Source organism: Mus pahari, chromosome 7, assembly GCF_900095145.1.
Source record: "Mus pahari chromosome 7, PAHARI_EIJ_v1.1, whole genome shotgun sequence".
Lineage (NCBI taxonomy): Eukaryota > Metazoa > Chordata > Mammalia > Rodentia > Muridae > Mus > Mus pahari.
In genome coordinates, this window is record NC_034596.1 from 54,190,302 (window position 1) to 54,209,626 (window position 19,325).

The 19,325-nt window shown below is 38.1% G+C and overlaps 1 protein-coding gene across 2 annotated transcripts in view; it reads left to right on the plus strand.

The window, feature by feature from the left end:
• Positions 1–19,325, plus strand: part of Mipol1 (mirror-image polydactyly 1) — a 280,451-nt gene that overhangs the window by 192,988 nt on the left and 68,138 nt on the right. For both annotated transcript variants that reach the window (XM_021201967.2, XM_021201968.2), the window contains exon 9: positions 5,308–5,402. In XM_021201967.2, the coding sequence (XP_021057626.1) occupies positions 5,308–5,402 (95 nt within the window). The remainder of the gene's footprint in view (positions 1–5,307; positions 5,403–19,325) is intronic.

The following is a 19,325-nucleotide window of genomic DNA, read 5'->3' on the forward strand; positions in this document are numbered from 1 at the left end:
GGTCCTCCGGTAGTACTATGTCCAATTTTCTGAGGAACCGCCAGACTGATTTCCAGAGTGGTTGTACAAGCTTGCAATCCCACCAGCAATGGAGGAGTGCGTTGAAGCATTTTATATGTGCTGTGTAGTATTTTATGTATTTCACAGGTTTTATTATACTGTATTAGTATCAGCAAAGTGGGAATAGATTTTCGTTTACTCCATTGTGTAGGTGAGAAAGTGGACGTACCTGAAGACTTTACTAGGTTGCCTAATGGCACGGCTTGCAAGAGAGAGCCGGGTGCCCTCCGAGTCCCTGCCACAGACCTTGCTGGGCTGGGTTTCTAGCATACCTTTTTCTAATTCTTCTAACTTGGTTCTGTGACTTGTGCTTATAGCTCAAGGATCAACCTCAGTTATTAATATTATAATTCCTGTTTCCACCACAATTTCCTGTCCCCATTCCACCTCCATATCAGACTATCTTGTAGGTCATTGAACAGTGCAAATACTGTTCTCTTTGAATGAATGACTTGATTGTCTTCATTTTGGTAAACCAGAAGGCAAGACATAAGTGTAAAATAACACTAAAAATGCTCTAAAAAGCACTCCACACTGTTGTGAGCAAGCAAATCCTTCTGAGAAGGGTTGTATATGAAATCTTCTCACTTTTATCATTTTGATAAGGCTTTTAATTTTTAAGCTATGTTTCTTCAGATTTATAGTTACATGTTATACCAAGCTTGAAATCTCAAGTTTGATAGCTAACATCCTGTGTGTCTACAGTCATTGCTTGAACAATTGTCTAGACATCTTTAAAGACACGTAAGATGTCTTTAGATATGGTCATAGTTGTAACAGTTTAATATATTTATAGTTATTCTTTCAAAATGATTCTTTAAAAATAACATATACTTAAATTATATCATATTCAAATATGGTCTTGTAATATGAAATAAACAATGCTTTATGAATATTCCTATTCATAGTTTCAACTTTCCTTGTAATTAGCTATGAAGCCTTGGACAAATTCCAACTGTTCCCTCTGCACATGTTGCAATAGCAGAAATTTCCTCATCATAAAAATAGGATTGTGTTACCTCTAAGATGCCTCTCAAATCTGCATCCTGAGTCTTAATTTTATTTGTGTGCCATGCTCCTTTATTTAGCAGATATCATGAAGACAATCAACTGCCTCTGCTCTGTCATAAAGAGAATTAATGATCTTGGTGATAACAAAGGAAGGCTGAACTATTCCAGACTATAACTATTAAAAACACATTGAAACCAAACATAAAAAGATTTTGAAGTAAGATAAAGATTGTTATCTGCAATACCAGCAGTAAATATCATTCAGTTTTGTGAACAGTATAATCCTTCTTTTGTCATTCTGAATTGCTAGATAAGACTTACTAAAACAGGATCGTTCCTTTCTAATATAGTACCAGTTTAAATGGCTGTTCTTTTTCAGCCACAATACCCAAAGTATACATATACTTTAGCACTAGGCAGCCAATCTTATTATAATTATTTCAGGTGAGATAAAAAGACATAAAATCTTGGGTATTTTGTCCTTTTTTTGTTTGTTTGTTTGTTTGTTTGGCTAATACCCACTTATTAGTGAGTACATACCATGCATATCCTTTTGGGTCTGAGTTACCTCACAGATCTCAAAAAGGTCAACAAGCTGAAGTGCCCAGGTGAGGACACCCCAAGTGAGGATTCCTCAGTCCCACTTGGGAGAGAGAAGAAAGCAATCACAAGTGGGGTGGGAGAGAGGAACCTAGAAGGTAAAGTGGAGGGGGGAGGAGGGGAGAGGGGAACCTGATCTGGTATTGGGTGAGGGAAAAGGACTGAAGCCCTGAGGACCACCCTGAAGAAACAGGAGACCTCAGGAAATAGGAGGTTGGGGAGGGACACTCCAGAATGCACCAGAGACCTGGGAGGTGAGAGACTCTCAGGACTAAAAGGGAAAGGCCTTAGATGAAATGCCAGACTTTAGGGAGAAGGAAATTATAGAGCCCATCTCCAGCAGGAAGACAGGGCCTCAAGTGAGGGATGGGGTTGCCATCCCACAGTCACATCTCTGACCCATAATTGTTCCTGTCTGAAAGAATTACAGGGATGGAAATGGAGAGGAGACTGAAGGAAAGAAGGTCCAGTGACAGGCCCAAAGTGGGATCCAGCTCAAGGGGAGGTCCCAAGGACTGACACTATTACTGAGGCTATGGAGTGTTCACAAAATGGGACCTATCATGACTGCCCTCCAAGGAACCCAACAAGCAGCTGAAAGAGTCAGTTGCAGATATTTGTACCCAACCAATGGACAGAAGCAGCTGATCCCCGTTTTTTAATTAGGGAAGGCTGATAGAAGCTCAGGAGAACGGTGATCCTGTAGGAGTAACAGCAGTCTCAATTAATCTGAACCCCTGAGATCTCTCAAACACTGGACCACCAGACAGACAGCACACACCATCCCCCAAGACACATACAGTAGAGGACTTCCAGGTCTGTGTTCATTTAGAGATGATGCATCTAACCCTCAAGAGACTGGAGTCTCCAGGGAGTTTAGAGATCAGGTGGGGTGGGGAGTGGGGAGGAAGTATGGGATATGGAACAGTCAGAGGGTGAATGGAATATGGAGTGTAAAAAATAAATTAATTTAAATACTTTTTTTTTTTTTGGTTTTGGTTTTTCAAGACAGAGTTTCTCTGTGTAGAACCTGGCTGTCCTGGAACTCACTCTGTAGACCAGGCTGGCCTCGAACTCAGAAATCCGCCTGCCTCTGCCTCCCAAGTGCTNGGATTAAAGGCATGCGCCACCACGCCCGGCAAATAAATTAATTAAAAAATATATACTTATGATTTTTTTTAAAAGGACACAGAATGCTGAAAATGCATTATGATGAATCTGGTTGTCAGAAATTTTGTTTCCTAGTGATGATGTGATTCATGTTTCACCAGGAAGTGATGTGGATTATCCTATAGGCAGTTGGCAAGGATAGACTGTACCAATGCCTTTCAGCACTTTGCATCATTCCCTCCACAACAGGAATTCATTACGTGATAGCCTTCAAAGACTGAACCCTTAATATTATTTCAGTGAAGTCACCAAGTTTTGTAACTATATACATATCATAGAACACAAAAACTCTATGTCTGGGTAGTTAATACTCAAGGGAAATGAAAATGACAGGTATGCAGATGTTTATGGCGACTGTATGTATTATTAGCTTCTAAAATGAAAGCACAGTATCATTCAGCTGGTGAGTAGATGTTCACATTGTGATCCTCAAAGTAGTGTTGTCAGTGATTATAAAAGAATGAACAACTGGTATGTACAATAGTGTAGACAAATCTCAAAGTACATTAGTATGACAAGAGTTAACAGCTGTATTTCTTGCACATAATTTTCTAAAGAAGCTAAGGTATAAAGTAGAAGACAAGTCTAAAAGGGTGTTAGGAACTGCACTGATGTACAATGAGACATTTGAAGATAATGGAATTTTTTATTCATTTTTTTAATTAGATATTTTCTTTATTTATATTTCAAATGCCTATAATGACAGCATTTGGAAAGCTGAACAAAAGATTGCCTTAAGTTCCAGGCACGGGCTTCACAGTGTGTTCCAGGATTCTAACCTACAGAGTTCTTACTGTATCCCAAATTATAAAAAATGCAGATAACAGACTGCAAATCATTGAGTTTAACTGTCTGGAAATTTTAACTCCATAAGCCTAATTCTTCAAAATTTATGTGTATAGTTTTTGGATGTTGCATATATATTTTATTTTATGAAATTTTAAAGAGGATGGGTACAAAAAATATAAACTGTAAAACATCTATAAGGATATAACTCTTAAGTAGAAAACATTTTTAATATGAAAATGAGTTTATTTTGAGTGCTTTTTTCCTAGCTAGGGGGAATATCTCACCTATAGTTATGAAATTCAGAAAATTAAAGCAATCATTCAAACATCCTAAATTTAATTACAGAGTAACTCTATTAGAATTTCTTAGCCCAGATTGAAAACAAACTAATATCTTGTACCTAAACTTATATGCAAATTCCTGGCTGCTCATTCTTTTATAATTTTCCATTATTAAAGTAGAAAAGTTGCATTATCTAGTGTTCTTTTTCATTACACTAATTAATTTTCTCATAATTAGATTTTTATTATTTTCTTATTTACTACATTCTTATGCAAGAAACTAATTCCACTGAAGTCATATGCATTCAGCAAAATGCTGAAACTCTGGCTCCAGACTTTAAATTACTTTTAATTACTGACAGTGTGGTTTTCAGGGTTGAAATAACTGCATGTTAGCTGTCAAAGGCCATTTAAACTGAAAATCAATATTTTCATATAAACTGAATTTTAAATAAACTATGAAATCTTGTCATGCTTAGGACCTTATTTTATAAGTAATGTTAAACTCTTCTTGGCATTTCTTAAAGCATGTGAAAATGTTGATGAGAACATGGGGAAATATTTTCAAATGATAACTTTGAGCCCTACCAAAATGAAAATGCAAGTAACAATGCACTCCAGAAAGCTAGGAGAAAATACCTTAAGAGTTTATGCCACAAAAGACTGATAAATCTATGAGATGGTAAAAGCCTATCTTGTTCCATATGTCACACAATGTACACACACATGAAAATGCCATCATTCCCATCAATATGCATAACAATTATGCTTTATCGGTTAAGGTAAACTGGATATAAAATGTCGCAGACTTTCTTGCCTATAAGATGATATCCTTGAGCAAACTCTCCAGCAGTGAAAGTCTCTGCACTTTAGGAGGAAATTTCCCCTTGCAGACAAGGAGTTGACAGGGTTAACTTGTATCTGTAAGAATCAGGTCATAGTTTTGTGTACCCAAGATGGCTTGACAACATACTTAAAATTTCCTGCGTTTTACTGTTAATAAAGTTAAAAGAAAATCTAGTGAGAGCAGGCAATGGAGCCATATTAAATTGTATGTGAAATGCCCTCTGTGCTTATCTCCACTCTAGATGCTTCTCTGAACCCATGCTCCACATTCTGAACTATGTGTATAAAGTTAAACATTGTAGAAAGGCATAACCTGATAGCACAGATAAAATAAGGTGGAAGTTTAGTAACTAGCAACATGAGTACACTTATGACACTTGTGTCTTCAGTATTTCTGTTTCCCATGTATTTGGACTACTTTGTGGGAAATTAAAACTGAAAAATCTGACTATAATTTTAAACTACCAAAAAGGTTTAACTAACAGTCATACTACATCCTGTATTTTAACACACCAAAATTAATAACCAATTTTAAAACAATTGCTTGCAGACAAAATTATTATCAATGCAGCAAGCCAGAGAAACTGCAGTTGAACAGTACAAAAGGCTGGAAGAAGAAATACAGACATTACGAGTTTACTACAGGTAAAACATTTTATACTTCAAGTAAATTTTTTTTGAGAAACTCCTGTATCTGATGTTGTAATTGTGAGGGAAGAAATTTGTCAATGAAATTCAACTGTGGGGATTTAAAACATTTTTATAGTTTGCAAATTATCTAAAATATTTTAACCCTTTGTTTCTATGTTTGGTAAAACTTATATTTACATCATTAAAATTAGCATAATTCATCTACATAACTAGTTGTCTAAGTGACATCTGGTTAGTTGAAGTATTTGCTCATCTAAATTCTACCTCTAAAATTATATAATCAGCTTTCACCTCTTTTTTCAGCTTTCATCTTTTATAATATGCTATGAGAAATTTCCAAGGAAATGTCTCAAAAGATACTTAACAAAATTATTTCATTTTCATTCTACAATTAGTTATAAAAATAAATTTTGTAGTTAAAATTAATACTTTATATTAAAAGGAAGTATTACAGAAAGTATCAGAATGCATACTATACAATAAGGATAAATAATTTTTATGATACTTTTGTTTCAGGTTTCTGAGTGGTAAATGAGAGATGTATTTTAGGTTACATGTAAAATATGGGACCTTGATGGACCATGGTAAAAGAAATAGTTTAATATACGGTGTCCTGTATGATTCTTGAATACTAAGTCTACAACTACCTTAAGTCTGAACTGTGAAAATCCATTGAGTCTATTGGATTAAACTTTAATTGTATTTTTCTCAAACTAACATAGTTAAATGCCTAATATGTAATTAAATCAAAACAAATGTAAATCATTTGCAATAATGCAAGTATTGTATCATGATATATGTATGTATTATTAGTGCATTAAATAGCAGCAAACCTAGCAGTAAATATATCAATAACTGCAATTTCTTATTAGAGATGCCTATGAATGGTATTTGGGTGATAATTGCAAGTGCTATGGAATAAGTATACCCGTCATTTCTGTCAGCATGGATGGCTCAAGCACTGCGTTTGTTACCTGTATTCAGGACTGTAGGAGACACTGAACCTCCATGAGAGTTATTGAAAAGAAAATCCTAATATTCTCCTAGCAAACAGCTAAGAAACCCTGCCTTCAGATATACAGGACATCTGCTGTGGTTGGTTATTTCTATGGATTGAATTATGTTCCTCCCTGCAAAACCAGGTTGAACTTCCATAACTTCTCTTTTTGGTTTTTTCGAGACAGGGTTTCTCTGTATAGCCCTGGCTGTCCTGGAAGTCACTTTGTAGACCAGGCTGGCCTCAAACTCAGAAATCTGCCTGCCTCTGCCTCCTGAGTGCTGGGATTAAAGGTGTGCACCGCCACGCCCGGCCACTTCCATAACTTCTTAATGTGACTTTATTTGAAATGGTGTCATTACAGAGGGAAACAAGCGAAAATGAGGTCATTTGGGTGAGCTTTAATCCAGCAGGACAGGTGTTATATAAAAAAAGAGGTTTGTACAGAGTCAGAGAGACACTGAAGAGATTCATCATAGAGACACATGGACAGAGGACAGCCATGTGGAGTGCCATCAAAACGCCAACACTAAGTTTGTCTGGGAATGATTAACAGCCAACACAGAGAGCATAGCCCACAGGACACCTTATGTCAAACTTCCTGTGTCCCTAACTTTTTCTTGTTTTAAACCATCCAGCTTTTAGTACTTCATTATAGACTTGTAGAAAACTTGTAAAATGCCACCTATGTTTGTGTGGTTAATTTGCTTATCTGATTGTAGTAAGTGTCTATAGGTTGGTGTACAGGTAGACAGACCCTAATGGTAAAGGAGAATATCTTGCTGTCCCACTTTTTGTGATTTGAATTGAGGAATGAATATTGCAGTGTTTGTATGGTTTTTGTTCTAGTCTTAATTATAGCTATCATTAGAATCACTTAACTTACTCACTAATAAACACAGGTTTAGTTTCTATTACCCACATCCAGCAACTCACAACTGCCTATAACTCCAGTTCCAAGGAATATGAAGTCCTTTTCTGATATCCCTGGGGTCACTAGCACAAGTGTGTATGAATATATATGCAGGCATGCACACATACAGAAAGTAAAAAGGAATAAGTATTTTTTAAAGAATCATCTAAATCTGAATTGCATAACCTAACTCTAAACAGAGTTAACAATTACTGCCATAAAGATACATTTTCATGCCATTTCTACCTTTTAGTCTTGCATAAATTAACCTTACTTTTCTGAAAGAGCTACTGGAACTGCCTTCTGCTAGAGTTAGAAAGATGTGATTTAGAGTCCTGCAGAACAGCAAGATGTCCAGACAGTGAAATTAGACAGGTGTGCAAGAGCTTAGAACAGTTGTATAGGCTAGAGACTAACAGTGGCCAGCTTGAACTGTTCAGTAAATTCCAGATCAGCCTATGTAGTACCCTGTTCTTAATATAAAACAAATAATTAGAGTCCAGTAGAGGAGTTTACTGTCAAGCCTGATGACCTGAATTCAGTCCCTGGAATCCATACTGTGGACGAAGAGAACCAATTCTTATAAGTTGTTCTTTCACCTCCAAACACACATGCACATGCTTGCATGCACGCATGCAAACATGTTAATATAAGAAAAATAAAAGAACAAATGCCACAAGAGGTGTTTATGTCAGACATATCAAAAAAAGAAACCTGTCCAATTATAATTTACAGGAAATGCATAGGGAAGTTCATCTGAGAAGATTCATGTGCCTGCCACAATACAAAAGGTACTAGGAACCTTCAGGAACTGCTAATAAGAATTCAAAATGGCTTGGCCGCTATAGAAAACAATGCAGTCAGTTTCTCTAAAGTCAGACATAGAATTACCGTATTACCATTAGTTCTACCCCTCAGCATATACCCAAGAGATTAAAACAAGGGTTCCAGCAGGTGTTGTTATAGCAATGTATATAGCAGCATTATCCCCTCAATAGATATAGCCATGTGACCATCAACAAACAAATGAAAAAAAAAACCAAAATATGGTAGCGTTTGTCTTTCTGCATAGAATGGAATGTTATTCAGCTTTGAAGTGAAGTGGAATTTTGATACAGGTCAAACAACATGCACAAATCTTAAAACTTATACGAAGTAAAAACAAAACAAAATACAAATCAGCACACCAGGAGGAGAGGTGATGGACACCTATAATCCCAGCACTTGGGAGGTATAGGCGACAGAGTTAGGCTCTCAAGGTCTTCCTCAGCTAAATGAACAAGTATTGTGTGATGCCTTCTATATAAGATACCTAAAGATAGGCAAGTTCTTATAAATAAAAATTAGAATGTACCTTTTGAATTTGTCACTATACTGGGGGGGGGGGGAGAATGTCAAAAGATAAGCAACCAGAAAGCCAGAAAATATTTAGACTTCAGACTTAAGGTCAGTCTCCATGACTTCTCTTTACTTCATGTGCGAGTGCTACAGCCAGCCCCTGAACAATCCATCAAGATAGTTCAGTACATAGGCGCCAGGAGAACACAAGAACTGTGGCCTCTCCACAGAGATGACATATCATAGAAAGCTGGCAATGCCAGGATTTCCAGTGAACATGCTAACTGCTTTATCATGGTTGGTGACTTTGTCACCTTGGAACACTGAGCACTATCCAGAGGCCTCTGTGGACAGGCATTTCTCTGTACAAAAAGGTGTGTTCCACCTGCAGACCGATGAGTGCACCAGCAATGTGTTCAAACATCCCTGCTTGGGGTAAGGATGCTTTTCACCTGTGCAGTAAGAGTGGACTACAGTGCCCTAAGTATCAACTCATTACCCATGGAAACCATCTCTCCTTTAGTCCTTGACTGAAATCATATCGATCTGCTAGAGTGGGGGGGCTGCCCTGGGATTGAGGAGGGAAGGGGTGCCAGGAAGGAAAGTGATACTTTGTCATCTTTGTGAAAAGGGGGAAATATGCTGTGTTTGCTATATACTGTAAGCTCTTCATCTTCATCTCTAAGTAACTATTATTAAATCTCTACATTTTCTTAGTGAAAAAATGAAATTAAAATACAGTTTATCAGAGGCTAGGGGAAGACGGGGTAGAAAATTATATCCTAGTAATGAGAGTTGTACAACATAAGTTTTACTTACTGCCAGTGAATCAAATGCTTAAAAACTGGTAAAAAGTAGTGACTTTGTTGTTTTACCATGTGGGGCATTGGGCTTGCAAAGACAGTCTGGTTTCCAGTCAAGCTGAGGTCTGAACCCCGGGACTTGGTGCTCATAATTCACCTACATGGGATGGAGGGAATTCTCTCATGTCTCCTGGAACTCTGGCTCCTGTCAAAATTACCGCCCTCCCACGTCTGCCTGCCCAGAGCATAATAGGAACTCTGGCCAGGCGTGGGCTATCCTCCCTCCCCCTTCTTTCCCCTGCCCCTTTTAGTTTCCACATTACGACAATTTTTTAAAAGTATAGACGATTTTCTGCTAAGATGTTCACACACTTATTTTAAGTGGCATATGGACAACATCCCTGAGATGTACAAGTCTAGAAAAAAAAATTCTCAAAACAACTGAATTTAAAGTCCTGCACTATCTGAGTCTCATTTAATTTTATTAAATAAACTTAATTAAATCTAAATTAATCAATTTTAATTTTATTTAAGAAATGCAAATAGTGTTTCTTGAACACTTAAATAGGTGGTGCTTACAAGTCCATGTGTGAAGTGCAACTGATTCATACAGTAATGTGACTTCTCAAAGCTTCCCATGTTATGAAAGAAAAAGAAAAGTTCTGTACTAATGGGAGAAAACTAATACAAGTAATATATGTTCAGAGAGATGCATAGACATATATCTCATAAGTTATTAATTGTGTCTATCCAGGCTTAAAGAAAAATAACTCTTCAGCTGTTCAGATAGATTTACATTTACCCAGACATGTATGTGTGTGTATGTGTATGTGCATCTAGTAATAATCTATATGATTATATACTATATGGTATAATACACACACACACACACACACATACACACACACACACACACACACACACACACACATGACTGACTTGCCTTCATAATGCCAGAAGGTGCTGCTGGAGGATTTAAAGCCTAATACCACTAACAATGTTCTGTAGCTGTATGTAGCAATACCATGCAGGCAAAAATGGACCCACTTCTGCAATAGAGACAAACTTATTATGGGTGTGATCAACTATTACTTTTGGGTTTGGTGTCCATGCTGGAGTAATTTACATCTGGTATTATAAACCCAGTGAAATCATAGATCCTAGTCACAAGTCTGGTCTTTTTTAATGAATGGACACAATGTGTTCATAAAATTGCCTTCTGAGTAATGATGATTATAAAATCGAAGACCCAGACATAGCTCCACATACCTATGAACCCTTAGTTTTTAAGAAGAAGCCAAAAATCCACACTGGAACAAATTCATCATTTTCAATAAATAGTGCTGGTCAACCTAGATGACTTCATGTAAAACACTGAAAACAGATGCATATCTAGAACCCTGCACCAAACTCAACTCCAGGAGGGTTAAGGACCTCAGCACAATACAGGATACCTGCATCTGGTGGCAGAGAAAGTGGGAAATGGGCTTGAGCTCATTGGCATAGGAAAGGACTTTCAGAACAGGACACTGTTAGCATAGTCACTAAGAACAGCAATTAATAAATGGAACCTCACGAAGCTAAAACCCTCTGTAGAGCAGAGAAAGACATCAAGCAAGAGCAGCAGCTTTGAGAATGGTGGAAAAAGTCGTTACCCATTATACATCTGTCAGAGGGCAGTGTCTCAATACTCACAGAACTCAGAAAAAAACTAAATACCAGTAAGACAAATGGTGAGATTAAAAACGGGGTATACTATAGGTGGAACAACAATATAACTAACCAGTACCCCCTGAGCTTGTGTCTCTAGCTGCATATATAGCAGAAGATGGCCTAATCGGCCATCACTGGAAATAGAGGCCCCTTGGTCTTGCAAACTTTATATGACCCAGCACAGGGGAAGGCCAGGGCCAAGTAGTGGGAGTGGATGGGTAGGGGAGCAGGGGCGGGGAGGTATAGGGAACTTTCGGGATAGCACTTGAAATGTAAATAAAGAAAATAATAATTAAAAAAATGTATGTGGATACACACAATAAAAAGAAAAAGAAAAAGAAAATTAGCAAATAGAAAAGAATTTTTAACAAACTAAAACAAACAAACAAACAAAAAAAATGGGGTATAGAACTAAACACAGAGCTCTCAGAAGATGATGAAACAGAAGTACCAAGAAACACTTCAAGAAATGTTCGGCATCCTTAGCCATCAGGGATATGCAAGTTGTAACTTCTCCTAGATTTCATCTTACCCTAGTCAGAATAACCAAAATCAATAAAACAGACGGCAGCCCATGGTGGCCAAGAAAGGGAACACTTGCTAATTGCTGATGATAGTGAAAACTGGTACAGCCACTATGGGAATCAGCATGGTGGCATCTCCCGAAGCTGAAAACCAATCTACCACGGGTCTGGCTGCAACACTTCTAGGCATATAGCCAAAAGACTCTGCATCTTGCTGCAGGGATGAGCAAGGCTCATCTCTGTTCATTTTTGCTCTATTCCTAATAGCTAGAAACAAGGAAAAGGCCAGATGTCCATCCGCTATGACTAGATAATGAATGTGGCACATTCACAAAATGGAATATTACTCACTTTTTAAGGAAAATGAAAATTTCAGATAAATGGTTGGAGCTAGAAGTAATCATTAAGTGAGGTAACACAGATACAGACAGACAAATGTGGCATGTTTTCAATAATATGTTGATATTAGCTTTTAATTTTCATATTTGCCTTTCATTAAGATATCTGCATAGGCTAAGTAGTTCATAGGGGAGCAGAGACAGGAAGGGTCTCTTTCATGGAAAGAGAAATAGAATGTAAGTTAACAGATAAAAGAGAGACTAGATTAGGGAGATTAAATGAAGGGGTGGGAGGAAGGGCAGGTGTCTTATTTCTATTGCTGTAGAGACGCCATGACCAGGGAAACTCTTCTAAAAGGAAGTATTTAACTGGTATCTAACTTAACAGTTTCAGAGGGTTGGTCCATTATCACCATTTCAGAGAGCATGGCAACATGGAGCCAGACATGGTCCTGGAGACATAGCTTTATATCTTGATCCACGGGCAGCAGGCAGGTGACCACTGGGCCTGATGTGGACTCTTGAAATCTCAAAGCCCACCCTGGATCATACACCTCTTCCAAGAAGGCTACACCTACTCCAACAAGGCCCCACCATCTTCTTTGTTTCTCCTTTTATTGAAAATAGATTTTGTTTTCTTACATAATATACTGATTACAGTCCCCCAACCCTCTATTCCTCCCAGTCCCTCTCCACCTCATCTCCCATCTGGATCCGTTCCCTTTCCGTCTCTCATTAGAAAGCAAACAATCTTCTAAGGCATAATAATACAATACGATATGATATAATATGGTAAGATAAGATAAAATAAAAACTAATATATTGGAATTAGGCAAAACAAGCAAGCAAACAAACAAACAAAGAGCCCAATTGAAGTCACAACATACAGAAACCCACTCATTCACACACTTGGGAATCCCAAATAAAAACAACCACTGAACTGGAAGAGATAATACGTGCACAAAGGACCTGGTACAGACAGTGCAGGCCCTGTGCACACTGCCTCAGTCTGCGAGCTCACCTGAGCTTTGAGCATGTTGATTTAGAGGGTCTCGTTTCCTTGGTGTCCCCCATCTCCTCTGGCTCTTACATGCTTTCTGCCTCCTTTCTGTGGATGCCTTGAGCTCTGAGTGGAGGTGATTTGATGGAGATATCCCATGTACGATTAATTGTCCCAAGGTCGTTCCCTCTCTGCACTGGATCTGGTTGTGGGTCCTTCTCTGCTCCCCTCTGCTGCAGGAGGAAGCCTCACTGGTGATGGCTGGGCAGGGCACTGATGGATGAGTATAACAGAACGTCCTTAGGAACCATTTGAACACAATTTTTTTAGACCAGTGGTATTTGGTTTACCTTAGGTCCCTGGGCTATCTAGTCTCTGATTCTTGACCACCCAAGTAGTGTCAGGTATGAGTTCCATCTTGTGGAGGGATCTTTGAATCAAATCTGGTATTTGGTTGGGCACTCCCACAAGTTTTATGTCACCATTGCCCTGCATATCTTTCAGTCCGGACACCATTGTAGACAAAAGGGTTTGCTGCTGGACTGTTGTTTGCATGTCCCCTTTGGTAGCATGCAGAGTACCTTCCTGTAGTAAAGAAGCTAGACTGGACGAGTGAAAGTTGTGTGTAGGCCCCAGCTCAACGTCTCCATGTTCAATGACTGATATGGGTGCTGTCTTCAGCAATGATATGGGGGCTGTGTTGTGAGTTTGTGGAGAGTAAACTATAGTCTTGGCAATTAATCCTTCTAATCCTCTTCAAACAGCTCACCATCTAAGCATGCAAACACCCGAGTACAGTGGTCATTCCCATTCAAACCACCACTACACTCTAGAGAGTCCCCCCACATCCTATGTCCCAAGGTTGCCTGTTTCCATTTTTTCCGCTGGTCCTGAGGGCTTCAGACCTTTTCCCCCACCCAATACCTGATCATGTTCCCCTCTTCCCCTCCCTATCCCCTTTTCCCAACCAAGTCCCTCCATCCCTCTCACCCCCCTCCAGTTATTGCTTTCTTCTCCCTCCCAAGTGGGATTGAGGTGTCCTCACTTGGGTCCTTCGGCTTGTTAACCTTCTTGAGTTCTGTGGACTGTACCTTGGGTATTCTGTCTTTTTTTTTTTTTTTTTTTTTTTTTTTGGCTAATATCCACTTATCAGTGAGTATACGCCATGCCTGTCCTTTTGGGTCTGAGTTACCTCACTCAGGATGATATTTTCTAGTTCCATCCATTTGCCTGCAAAACTCAAGATGTCCTAGTTCTTAATAGCTGAGTAGATTTACACAATTTCCATTGTGTAAATGAACCACATTTTCTGTATCCATTCTTCTGTTGTGGGATATGGGATATCTGGGTTGTTGCCAGCTTCTGGCTATCACAAATAAGGCTGCTATGAACATGCCCCTGTGGCATGGTGGAGCATCATTTGGGTATATGCTCAAGAGGGGTATAGCTGGCTTTTCAGGTAGAACTATTTCCAATTTTCTGAGGAACCTCCAGATTGATTTCCAGAGTTGTTGTACCAGTTTGCCTTCTCATCAGCAATGGAGAAGTGTCTGTCTTTCTCCACATTCTTGCCAGCATGAGCTGTTACTTGAGGTTTTTATCTTAGCCATTCTGATTGGTATGAGTTGGAATCTCAGGGTCGTTTTGATTTCTATTTCCCTGATGACTAAGGACTTTGAACATTTCTTTCCGTGCTTCTTGGTCATTTGAGATTCTTCTGTTGTGAATTCTCTCTTTAGCTCTGTACCCTATTTTTTTAATTTGGTTATTTGGGTTTTTGGACGTTAGCTTCTTGAGTTCTTTATATATTTTGCATATTAATAGCTAATAATTGGAATTGTTAAAGAACGTTTTCATTATTAATTTCCAAAGCAGTGACTCACAGTGGTAGCACATAGTACAAGATAAAATAAACTGACATCTTTAAGCTACCCTTAATGTGTATAAACTTCTAATACCAACTGCTGTCATAAAGAGCTAAGTCAACGTTGACTAAGGATGTGGATGATGGTCCAGCAAGACGTTTAAGTCCAGGCAGGACCAGCAGGACCAGGGGATGCCCTGAACTTTGTGTCATTGTTTTGCCATGGTGCTCTTTGACTTGGATGTCACCCAGAAGGAAACATGTTTACCTGCAGTTAGACTTTTAAATGTGTAAATGTTCCAGATTCGGTTACACGTGAAATGATTTTTTCTTTTTATATCTTAAAGTACTTGTTGTATAGAGTTAGTAATGGTGTTAACAGAAGTTCATTAGTCAAAATGGATTTTTTTTTCCCACAATTACAAACAAAATCAGATCGTGTTAAGCCAGATAAATATAAAGCTATTGTGGTCCCCTTAAAATCCCAAATCTAAACAAAGCACGGGGTCCCCCAATAAAGGAGCTAGAGAAAGTCCCCAAGGAGCTGAAGGGGTTTGCAGCCCCCTAGGAGGAACAACAATATGAACTAACCAGTAACCCCAGACCTCCCTGGGACTAAACCACCAATCAAAGAAAACACATGGAGGGACTTGTGGCTCTAGCTGCATATGTAGCAGAGGATGGCCTAGTTGGTCATCAATGGGAGGAGAGAGTCCATTGGTCTTGTGAAGGTTCTATGCCCCAGTATAGGGGAATGCCAGGGCCAGGAAGCTAGAGTAGGTGGGTTGGTGAGCAGGGGGAAGGGGGAAGGAGGAAGGGCATAGGGGATTTTCTGAGGGGAAACTAGGAAAGGGGATAACATTTGAAATGTAAATAAAGAAAATAAGAAAAAAGAAAAAAAAAAAACAAAATTCCAAGCCTAAGATAGGAGAATTTGAAGATGATTTCAGCTTACTGTCATATTTTTAAGTTTTAGATGGTATACATTATGTCCTCCTCTTATGATTGTAAGAATTCATGTCTATTAGCATTCTCTTAATAAAGTACCAGTCCTTTCTTCCAGTGGCTTTTAAAGCTTGACAGTTCTGACTGAAATCACAAATACACAACAGTCAATTGCTCTATAAAACAGGAAGTTCAAATGTATAAGCATTTATACATTTAGATTTATTAGATACTAGTCTGATTAATGTTTTGATTTACTTTAATTCGTGACACGTCTAGCTGTTCTCTCAAGTTTGGCTAGCTATTTTGAACAAAAACAATTTTTAAACATCTGTTGTATGAAGCAAGGTAAAAACTGATGTGATCTAGGTCACTGCCTCCTGGGAACCTTAGACTCTGACAGGCAGATGATGTGGCAGTCTGCTCCTTAAAGCTGAGGTTTGCTCATAATTTTATTGGTAAACGTTTTGTTTTTCATTCATCTTTTCATTTGGTTTAATGTTTTAATTTAAAACTAACACTACAGTAAGACAGATGGTCCATGTTCTTTCTAGAAAATGACCTTTGACAAGTAATTAACCTCTCAAAGCCTCAATTTCCTGACATGTAAAGTAGGAATTCTGAGTGTCCTGCCTCGTTGTCAAGATGAGTCAAGTGAAAGGACACATCTGTAACTAACGCTGCAGTCCTGGGTGGTGGACCCAGGAAGGTGAGCCATGGTCATCATCCCGACACCAAGTTTACATCAGCATCGTTAACCTCCCCTTGACAATCTCTCATTCATATCGGAGGTTTGAGCTGGACAAGTGTTTCTGTTTCATTCTGTTGAGATTTTTTACTGTTTGCAAGTCTGAATGCAATATTATGACAAGAGTATGGAATCACTTCATAAGTTTTCTTTGAGAACAGATTTTTACTGGAATTAGAAGATTTGTTTGTTTTTCTCCTTGTAGGTACTTTTAAGACTCTTGAATCTGGAGAGATGGCTTACTGGCTAAAAAACTGCTGTACACAAACCTGATTTTATAGCCACAGAACCCATGTTAAAGAGCAAGATGCTCTGTTGTGCATCTGTAATCCCTGCATGGGGTAGGGGAGAGGCCAAGACCTGCTGGCCATCCATCCTGGCTAAAACAGTTCAGATTCCGTGAGGGATCCTATCTGAAACTAAAAATGCAGAATGACAGAAAAAGATACAGACATCAACCTCTGGCCTTCACATATAAGGGGGCACACTTACACACACACACACACACACACACACACACACACACACTCACACACACACACACACACATGCACACACATTTATTTATGAATTGTAAAGGTACCACATTGTCACAGCAATAGAAGAAAAGAGAACATGAGGAAAATAATTGAAAATAATTTTTAAGTATCATAATGAAATTGGATACCTTGTATACTATTTAAAATAATGAATTAATTCAATCATCAGAATGAGCAATTTTTAAACCAAAAAGATATATATTTGATCAAAATGGTGTCTTGAACTCAGATTTAGCTATTTGTGATTCAGTTGCTTTTTTTAATTATTTTATTATTATTATTTTTACACAGGAATAATTTAATGCTCAGAAATCTGTGAAAAAATATCAACTTAGTAACGATTATCCTTTTCAATTTATCTAAAGACTCTCATGGATTTCACCATTAATATTTCCAGTTCTCACTACCTCATATCGTAGAGTTTGGTGCAAGACTTCCCTGTTGTTATCTCTTCTGCATCTTTGTGTGATATCATCCTATTTGCAGATGGAAAACAGAATCTCAGAGAGGTGACTGGGTATGTCTTAGATTACACCATAGCCAGAGATAAAAGTGTAAATATTACCCAATACGTCTGATGACCTGGATATCCAATGTACCTACCCCTCCTCATTCTTCACACTCCTGAGGCAAAACTGGAACTTCAGCACTATCCTCCTGATTTGGCGCTGCTTGATATGTTTATTGCACAAACCATATCCCTAAGCCACACTAATGATGGGTTAAACCATTAAAAGAACATGACCTGCTTTGGAGTTTAGCCGTCTTTGTCTGTGTTCAACTCAACTGTACAAATTATAACCGCAGTCTGTGTCTGGATTTATAAATAGACTACCCTGAATATTCTTTTGAGAACTTTTAATCTCTAGCATTATATCATGTGTCAGGCTACAGAAAGGAAATAAATACTGGGCCTGACAGTAATTTTATCCATGCACTCATAGTACTTCAGTTTTATTAGTAGGTTATAATATTACTTTGTTGTTTTATCACTGTTGTCCCACAATTACCAACGCAACAGTAACCTTATTAGTAAGTAATCATTAACCAGATAGCCCATCAGTTGTGAAGGATTTATTAAGAGCTGAGGACTCTGGGAGCCTGTGGACAATAGGGTGTCACAGGGCAAGATGCAATCACTATTCTCAAGTAGGAATTGTGCAAAAAGAAAATCTGTATTCAAAGTCAGCAAATAATACCACATCCTGTTAGATGAACATCCTGTTATTGGACATTCTCAAGTGACAACAGAGGAGAGAGCATTCCTGCTAGAATCGAGTTTTATGGGATGTCTGGAGATGAAGACATGATTGAATAGGATCCTAAGAGAGGATCCTGAGCTCTGGAAGCAGGGTTCAAGCAGGAGTGAAGAGGTTAATGGGCATATCAAATCACATCATGGAATTGGGAGGATTTTGCAGAAATTTTAATTTAACATGTACTTAATTTTCAAGCTCGTACTTCCTTGGTTGCTTTGGGACATGAATGAATTGCTTAAATCTTTAACTATATAAATTATGCCAAATTTTTTCTATAATTTAAAGATGTAAGTAGGATTTAAAACATAAATGAAATTTTGAACATCTTCTTGGAGAATTTCTGGATGTACAATTCAAACGCACTGTGTACACAGCTCTGGCTTCCATTCTCAGTTCAACAACAACAAAATGAGTGCACTGTACAGCAGGCAGAATAACGTTTGCACAGACTCATTACTTCCCCTGGAAATGTCATACCGCAGACAGTCCCATTCCACCCCACTTTCACATACAGACCTTCACTCTCTCAAATTATGTTAAAGAAAATCCACATATGATGTAATGTGATTTTATACTTGTTTGTGGAAAGAGTTTCTAGTCTTTGAAGTTTTCCATAGTTAAGTCATCTTGGTACTTCCTTATGATAGAGCTAACACCGAGTTCTCAACTTATCTTCTTTCTCCTCCTTATCATTAGGGGAAAGAAGTAGGAGCCATATATATATATGTGTGTGTGTGTGTGTGTGTGTGTGTGTGTGTGTGTGTGTGTGTGTAGAATGAAAACTTTTTCAGAAATAGTACCATTCATTTCATTCTTCATATGTTTCTTTTTTATATATTAGCTATCATACAATGTGTATCTTTATTGAAAATAGATTGAAATTGACATTTAAAAGAAAGATAAGTAAAATATGATAACTATTTTTGCAAAGAATGT